This window comes from Leguminivora glycinivorella, chromosome 26, assembly GCF_023078275.1.
Source record: "Leguminivora glycinivorella isolate SPB_JAAS2020 chromosome 26, LegGlyc_1.1, whole genome shotgun sequence".
Lineage (NCBI taxonomy): Eukaryota > Metazoa > Arthropoda > Insecta > Lepidoptera > Tortricidae > Leguminivora > Leguminivora glycinivorella.
Genome location: NC_062996.1, coordinates 6,103,145 through 6,111,935, shown reverse-complemented (window position 1 = coordinate 6,111,935; position 8,791 = coordinate 6,103,145). Strand labels below are relative to the sequence as shown.

At 37.8% G+C, this 8,791-nt stretch overlaps 1 protein-coding gene across 2 annotated transcripts in view; it reads right to left on the bottom strand.

The window, feature by feature from the left end:
* Nucleotides 1–3,051: 3,051 nt before the first annotated feature.
* Nucleotides 3,052–8,791, bottom strand: part of LOC125239867 (GILT-like protein 1) — a 35,203-nt gene continuing 29,463 nt past the window's right edge. For both annotated transcript variants that reach the window (XM_048147593.1, XM_048147592.1), the window contains exons 3-7: nucleotides 7,752–7,883; nucleotides 6,798–6,866; nucleotides 5,898–6,002; nucleotides 4,940–5,092; nucleotides 3,052–3,296 (exon numbers count right to left, since the gene is read on the bottom strand). In XM_048147593.1, the coding sequence (XP_048003550.1) occupies nucleotides 3,204–3,296; nucleotides 4,940–5,092; nucleotides 5,898–6,002; nucleotides 6,798–6,866; nucleotides 7,752–7,883 (552 nt within the window). In that variant the 3' untranslated portion in view covers nucleotides 3,052–3,203. The remainder of the gene's footprint in view (nucleotides 3,297–4,939; nucleotides 5,093–5,897; nucleotides 6,003–6,797; nucleotides 6,867–7,751; nucleotides 7,884–8,791) is intronic.

Here is an 8,791-nt window from a genome sequence, read left to right as displayed (position 1 = left end):
TGATTACACATTTTACTTTGACAATAATACTCGATCCTCTTTGATATTATTCATGTATGTAGGAATGTATGAATGTGAGAAAGTTTAAATACAGTGAACGGCATTTTATGAATCCTTATAGTTTTCTTTAGAATTTTTTATGCTTGTATTGATTGAAGAAAGAATGAACTACAGGTGAAATAAAAAGGACCGTTTTAACTTTGCATAGTGATTTTTGAGGTCATGATGAAGAACTTTTATTATGGAACCAATGCTGAAATCGCGAAAAAAAATTGGCCGTTCCATAGAAATCAGCGGCATCATGACAGTCGAATAGGCTAGTTTCCTACTAGTCAAATCAGCTTCTTTTTATGAACTGTCAAAACGATTTGCTAATATGGAATTACTATGAAATACTGAGGAGTGACGTCACGCCCATATAACCAAAATCGGTCGCCGTTCCTACGCAAATCCTCCTATTTTGTGTACACACAGGTCTTCGGGTCTCAATGCTTAGTCGCAGTACGGTCGACGTTTAGTCGCGGCGACCCAAATGGGGACGATTGGTAACAGGCACAAATGGTCACAAAAGTGACAGAAGTGTGCACTACGCGTGCACACATTGTTACCGTTTGGCGACTACTTTCCCAAAATCATTCGTTCATTTCATTCTTTTCAAATGGCGACTGTCAGAGACGTCAAAGTAAAAAAGAAATAAAATCATTTGTCATTAAAATGTAATGGCGTAAGAATTTGTTAAAGATAAAATATTGTTTGCATTTGTAATATAATGTGGGCTAATTACCATGGCCAATTAAATTGCTCGAGTGATTTCATAAAATAAGTCTAAATTTATCAACGCGCCATCAATTTACCTCAGTTTAACCAGTAATAATATTATTGACTACTCGGTGTTTGCGTGTTATGTATATTGATTGGTGAAGTTTTAGTGCTCCGGTGCATATACTATACTGAAATAATAAAAATAATGCCTAGAAAACCAATAAAGTTGTTAAAATATGGATTAAGACGGTAATATTCCATGTAAAAAACAGTCGCCAAACGGTCACCAAACGGTCGACAAACGGTCGCAAAATGGTCGCAGCGTACACGCGTGACCGAAAGCAAAATGGCTTCTTGTATTAATTTTTTCCAGGTATCCTCAAACTTTATAAACAATTAAATATGCCGACGTACTCAGTTGCCCTCACTAAAGAAGATTAAAAAAAATTGTAACGTGCGTACCGAGCTGCTGGGTTGTAAAGGATCGGGGATCATATTATTATGGTCTTCTATAGAGCAACTAGTATTTTGCGGCATTTCACAATTGACACTTGTTGAAGTAGTCGTCATTAATATTACTATCAACATTAATTTCAGCGATCTGTACTTCTTTTGTCAAGATTTTTGTATAGATAAGTGTCTACAAATTTGTAATGTTAAAGAGACATAAATAAAACGTAGTAGAGTAAATAATGTGTTTTTTTTGTAACCCAAACAAAATACTTGTAGATACGAGTGCGGAAAAGAGGAAAATCGATACGAGTAGCGATAAATTAATACACGAACGAAGGGAGTGTTTTAAATCGACACGAGTTGTGAATGTCCTTTTCGCACGTGTATCGTACGACGATTTTCAGTACCTAAATCTAAGCTAAGAGTTTCGACCAGACAAGAAAAGAATCATTGCTTGATTTGCTCGCACTACTGCGTTAAAAAAAGCAGCATCTGTACTGAAAAAAACTATCATTGCGCAACAGAAATTCTATTAATATCACAGTAAATACTCTATTTCATTTGATTCCTACTTTTTATTGTGTAAAGCAACACTACACTTCATTTTTATCAATAAGAATTAAAAATTATATATTTAATACATTAAGTAACTATAAAGTGCTTATCTATTTGTATTATCATTCTGCACTTTTCTTAACTTTCCCACATTTCTATAAAATGTCGAAGAGTGCTTAAATGGTCGTCGTCGTTTATTATTATTTAATTCGCTCATATTTAAATGATTCAAAGCAACCAGTCCACAACTTCACAAGACAGTTTGAGAAACCTTCGTATTTCAGATTGTCATTTGCGGATACAGTGGTTTAGGAGCAGTTCGGTAATCAGACCTACACATGTGTGTACAAATTCTGTCAATGTCACTGTCAGAAACCGTTCTGACAGTGACAATGACAGCCACAAATTCGTCCACATGTTGTTACCGTTATGTGTGCAAACGTCGACTAATAAAGTGTCGTTAAAAGTCATTCTGACAGTGACATTGACAGCCACAAATTCGTACACATTTTGTTACCGTAACGAGTGCACACGACGACTACATTTTGTTATTGTATCAATACGGTCGCATTGTTTGCACGACGTTACCACGCGTTATGTCACATTTGACAGTTAGTTACTGATTTGAAGATTTTGCGACTGAAATGGTTGTATGGGCGGTCAATTTATTTACTTTTTCTTTCTTTTTGACTTATTAAATATAAATTGTGTTTAAAAATAACTACTGTCCATATTTTTCTTCTAATTACGTGGTGCTTTATTTCGTGCACTGCATAAAATATTTTTCCCCTCACTAGCTCGGAAACACGTGTTTTGTCCTTTAATACCAGCGGGTAAAAACGCATGTTATCCACTAGTGGGTAAAGTAATTTGACCTTGAATAAAGTCAAATTAACTGCTTTAATATTGATAAAAATAGGTGAATCTAGTAATAAAGATGATTTACCACCTGTGGAACTACTGGAAGCAGTGATAAACGCATTTTTTGCGTTGTAGTTTCCTCGCTATAGTGAGGGGAAAAGCTTTGTGTTACACTCGGGTGCAAATGTATTTTACTTCTTGTGTGTTAAAAAACTCGCAAGTTCAGGATTCTATTCTCGAACCACTCGCTTCGCTCGTGGTTCAACTATAGTATCCTTTCACTTGCTCGTTTTTCAATACCACACTCGGCGTTAAAATACAATTTTGTCCCCTTGTATAACAAATAACTATTATTTTAAGTATAGGAAACTAGGCTATTGTATGAAACAGCCGAATTTTTTTTTTGCGATTTCATTATGACCTGAAAAGTCACTATACAAAGTTGTAGATACGGTCCTTTTTATTTCACCGTGTTTCACCTGCATTGATGAGAGATGAATTATATAGTAGGTATTTTATAGAAATTCTCTATATATGTATGACATTTGTATGTATGAAGTTTGTATGAAACGTTAGCAGGCGGAAGGTTTAGTGCCGGTCGCCACGCGGCAGATCACAGACTTCAGGTTTGTGAAGGCCGCATCTTGGTTCTCCTGGCTGAATTTCTGTAAACAAAAGGTGGTATTTTCATTTTGTGCAATGAAACTCAACGACATTTAAATAGTTATTTGTTTTACAAGGGGGCAAAGTTGTTGTTTAACCGCACGTGCCAATATTGATACCCGAGCAAGCGAAAGATTCCAATATTCAGAATGTGGAATCTTGAGCGTTGCGAGGGTATCAAGGCACGAAGGTTAAACAAACTTTGCCACTGAGTGAAACACAAAATTTTTCACCACACCAACACTATGAAAATATGAACTGTAAAACATCAAAATAAATAAAAAACTTCAATTTATTTAACGTGTATGATTCAAAATCCCACGTGAATTCCCACACCCAGCTTTAGACATCAAGTTAAAATTTGTATGAAATTACTTTGCACTCTTGTGGATAAAATGCAATTTTGCTATCTGTTTTCGAATAGCAAAGAAAGCCTTTATCAGTTGGTGTGGTGAAAAGCATTTTTTCCACCATTTTATACCTAAGAGCCATTAGTTTTGATCCCTTAACTAGTCTTCTCTTAGCAGGAGGGCGATTTTTGAATCACGCATACGGGATTTTGTCACTAAAATACCGGTTGAAAACGGTGACTTGTTTATTATTTTCAGTGACGATTTTCTGAATTCGAACGCGTGAGACTCAAAAATCGGCCCGCAGATAACCTGGTTAACATTAGTGTGCATAACCTACCAAAAGGTTGTCTCCTTGTTTCTAACTATCCGGCCCTTGTCTGCTTAGGTATATAGTTACCTAGGTAGGTAGTTTCCTAGTGTATATTTCTCTCCTGAACTGTCTCTAGATGGTTGTATCTTACCTCTTTAACAACGATGGTTGGTAACCGCCGAGTAAGCTATCTGTGTGTCTAACTATCCATTTTCTCCTAAACTGTTCCTAGTGTTGATTTTCTCTCCTTAATCCTTATCTGTCTCTAGTTGGTTGTATCTTACCTCGTTAACAACGATGGTGGGCACAAACGCCAGAGGGCTGCACGCCCTTAAGACTAACAAGATTGTCTCCATAACCTGCCAGTAGGTTGTCTCCTTGTCTTCCTATCCTCCTATCTTCTTTATTGAAAGACAAAGATAATCTATAAGGATAATTCTTTAGTTGATAGATCTTACCTCGTTTACAATGGTGGGTACACTGGGTCAAATGCCAGAGGGCGCTGGACGCCGTCAGTCTTGTCTCCATAACCAGCCTACTAAGGTTGTCTCCCTGTGTGCCGCGCTGGCGCACTGTTTTAGCCTGTTTGACTCTGATAGCTTGTTGATTTTCTCATTGATTTAATAGCCTTTTCTTTCTGTATCCATAAAGTATCTTCCTCATTAACATAACAATGATGGTGGGTACAAATGCCAGAGGGCGCTGCACGCCGTCAGTTTTGTCTCTATAACTGCCAGTAGGTTGTCTCCTTGTCTTCCTAACTATCCTTGAAAGAGATAACCTATAAGGATAATTCTTTAGCTGATAGATCTTACCTCGTTTACAACAATGGTCGGCACAAACGCCAGAGGGCGCTGTACGGTGTCAGTCTTGTCTCCATAACCGGCCAGTAGGTTGTCTCCTTGTCTTCCTAACTATCCTCCTATCTCCTTTATTGAAAGAGATAACCTATAAGGATAATTCTTTAGTTGATAGATCTTACCTCGTTAACAACGATGGTGGGCACAAACGCCAGAGGGCGCTGTACGGCGTCAGTCTTGTCTCCATAACTGGCCAGTAGGTTGTCTCCCTGCGTGCCGCTGGCGCACTGTTTTAGCTTGTTCGATTCTGATAGCTTGTTGACTTTTTCTAGGCACTGTAACAATTTGTATGTTAATTAGAACATGTTATTGGTGCTCTTTAACTCGTAAGAGGGCTGCTTTAGTTTTACTTTTTGTCTAGGATAGTTCTCAATTGGGTATAAAGTGTATAAACCAAGCCAGTTGAACTGACTTCGCACCTTGCAAATACAAGTACTAGACGCAGAACAAGAGTCTATATAAACAAACATTAAACCTCCTCCTCCTCCTCCTTGTAAAACAAATAACTAGAGGGCGCCACCAGTCCTTCGATCTATGCCGCTGTAGCCTGGGTGGATCGGTTTACAAGCATCTGCAGCGATTGCAGAGTATGCTCGTTCGATTATAGCCTCGGTCACTGGAGGCCTTCGTCACTTTATTACATCAAATAAGTATGCAATTATTTTTCCCCTCACTACCTCGGAAACACGTGTTTTATCCTTTAATGTCAGCGGGTAAAACCGCATTTTATCCACTAGTGGGTAAAGTAATTTGACCTTGAATATAGTCAAATTAACTGCTTTAAAATTTATAAAAGTAGGTAAATCTGGAAGCAGTGATAAACGCATTTTTTGCGTTGTAGTTTGCCTCGCTATAGTGGGGGGAAAAGTTTTGTGTTACACACGGGTGCAAATGTATTTTACTTCTCGTGTATTGAAAAACACGCTAAGTTCAGGATTCTATTCTCGAACCACTCGCTTCGCTCGTGGTTCAACTGTAGAATCCTTTCACTTGCTCGTTTTTCAATTCCACACTCGGCGTTAAAATACAACTTTGCCCCCTTGTATAACAAATAACCATTAAATTTTAATTCAATCTTACCGTGTCTAGCGACTTGTCAGGGCTGGCCTGTCCCATGAGGCAGATGACCAGGTCCATCTTATCCGTGTCGGCCAGGCGATTGTCCTTCAGGATGCAAGCTTGGACCTGGAAAAAAAATAAAGAAAAACTTGTTACTAGTTTTTCATCACTGCAAACGTGGTGTTCTGTTATTAAATATTAAATATTAATGGAGGCCTTTACCCACCATAGGGATTCATAATAAAAGAAACTGTAAATAGAAACACGTGTAATAAAACAAATGAATAAAGGGCTTTTTTATTTTTTATTTATTTTATATTAATGATGGATAGGCAAATTAAATATTTGAGCAATTCCCGTTAAGTTTGTACATTTGGATCACGTCTCCGATTTGGATAAAAATTGGTAGGCTGATAGTCCATGATGCTGAGCAAGATCCACTAGGTTTCCCAAAATGTCTTAGGTTGATTGTATGAAACTTTTCTTTTTTGTAACCGAAAATGTATAGAAATCTGGTAACAAAAAAGGAAGGTTTCATACAAACTACATAGGACATTTTGGGAAACCTAGTGGATCTTGCTCAGCATCATGGACTCTATCAGCCTACCAATTTTTATCAAAGTCGGAGACGTGATCCAAATGTACAAACTTAACGGGATGCTCATTTAATGATGGATGAAAATATTGAAAATGCACGGAACTACGAAATTTACCTATGTCCTTTGAAATAAAATACATATACGGAAACGTCCCTTCAGGCTCTAGGCTCAGGAGGAGCAAAACGCATCTTTTATTACGCCAGGTGGCGCCGTGGTGCAGTGGCAACATCTGTCCTTTTACAGTGCGCCCCTTCATTTCATCGAATAGTATAGTTAGGTTGATAGATGTTTTGATGATAGACCAATTAACTATAAATCTTACCTTGTTGCCGTAGCACTCATCAGGGCCGTGGTGGCAATTGAATTGCCATTTGCCGTTCACCTTGTCGTGCTGAAACAAAAACATGATTTACTTAAGAGGTCTTATTCCTAAAGACGAGCGTTTTTTTGCAAAATGTAACCTTTTTCATTCAAAATTATAAAGAAACTATAAATGATTATTAAAAAACTGATAATGTTCCTAAAAGAACATAGATATCTTAAGCTATATAATCATGGGATAATATTCTAAAATATGTCATTTTATACTCCAAAAAAATCAGTTTTTTCGGAAGATGTTTTCAAATTTCGTAGTGGGATATCTCGTTGCTAATCGTGATTGTGCTGTTAACTGCCAACGCCATCTATCGATGGCCATTTCACGAAATTGATGAGTGCTCAAAGGAATAAGGGCACTTAAGAAAATAACTCCATTCCATACCTAATTTTAAGCACGGTTTTTTAAAGATATTTTACGGGGATACAATATTTAAACAGAGTGTCCTCCCTATCTCTTGGACTACGCCGCAACTTACACGTATCAGTGCATTTTTAGAACCGGTCTATTATAAGAAGGAATTAAGAAATTACGACTTCTTTTACAGTATTTCCAGCACATCTTCAATTGAGCCTTTCGGAAACGTCTAGTGACATCTACCGATTATTTCACGGAATTCAAGAAGAGGTAGATGTCGTTACATGCGTTCACTATAGGTAGGTAGTATATCTTACGGTAGATGTCGCTACGACCTTTTTTTGACAGATTGGGAATGCAGTTACTTACACACGATATGTGGGACTAGCCCTACCCACTAAACCCAATCCGGCGTTTCATCCTCTTTGCCGTTCGTGAGGGCGCGTTGGGATCGACGTATGCCTGCCATGTTCTTCCGTCGCTACGACCCTGCACTACCTGTTGTGCCTCTTACGGTAGATGTCGCTACGCGTTTATACTTACAGTGCTCTTGCCATAGGGCACCAGTTTAACCTTGACGGCGCCCTTGAAGTCCCGCCATACGGGCGCGAGCTGGTCCGTGATGAAGCGCTTGCTGTCGGGGCATAAGCTCTCGTAGTACAGCGCTATTTTAACCTGCAACAAATATAGGTATTAGTTAAAATATCTGGGCAACCGAGCTTCGCTCGGTTCTGTTTCGTATCCTTGACATGTGTCGCCATCTAGTTCAAAAATGAATAGTACCTACATCGAGCGAAAGAATTCTCAGCCTTAACAACACAACTACTCCACACGAGATGGCGCGCATTTCGCCACAAAAACTCAAATACTGTATTTTTCTATTCGTTTTAGCCTTGACCTGTGTCGCCATCTAGTGTTTGCAATAAATAGTACTTACATCGACCGAAAGAATTCTGTCTTAACAGTACAACTACTGCACACGAGATGGCGCGCGAAGAAAAACGCATGAAAACTCGAAAATTCGCGTTTTCCGAGACCTAAGGATAAGTTAGACCGATTTTTCACCCCCAAAACCCCCACATAACAAATTTCTGCGAAATTGTTAGAGCGGTTTCCGAGATCGTCAGTGTAAATAAATATATATATAAAAAAAAAAAAAAAAAATAAATAAATAAATATACAAGAATTGCTCGTTTAAAAGTATAAGAAAAATATATATATAAAAAAATAAATAAATAAATATACAAGAATTGCTCGTTTAAAAGTATAAGATAATCAATAAAGGGTTGTACTCAAGTTAATCTCGGAGGAAATATAGACTGGAGTAGCCTTTCAGTTACTTACCCCTCTGCCAAGAAACTTGAACAAATGTTCATAAAGTCACGTAAATACAATTTCACAATCGATTCATGCTCATTCACAGAATCGCCACGACACATATCACTGGTAATTAAAAATGCCCGCGTGTGCTGTGAACACTTGTAATAAGCGCTCAAATACCTCAAGTTTGCAAAAAGATGGCATAATATTCCATTTGTAAGTAATTTTAATATTGTTGTATTACTGTTTTTATTATCTAAATG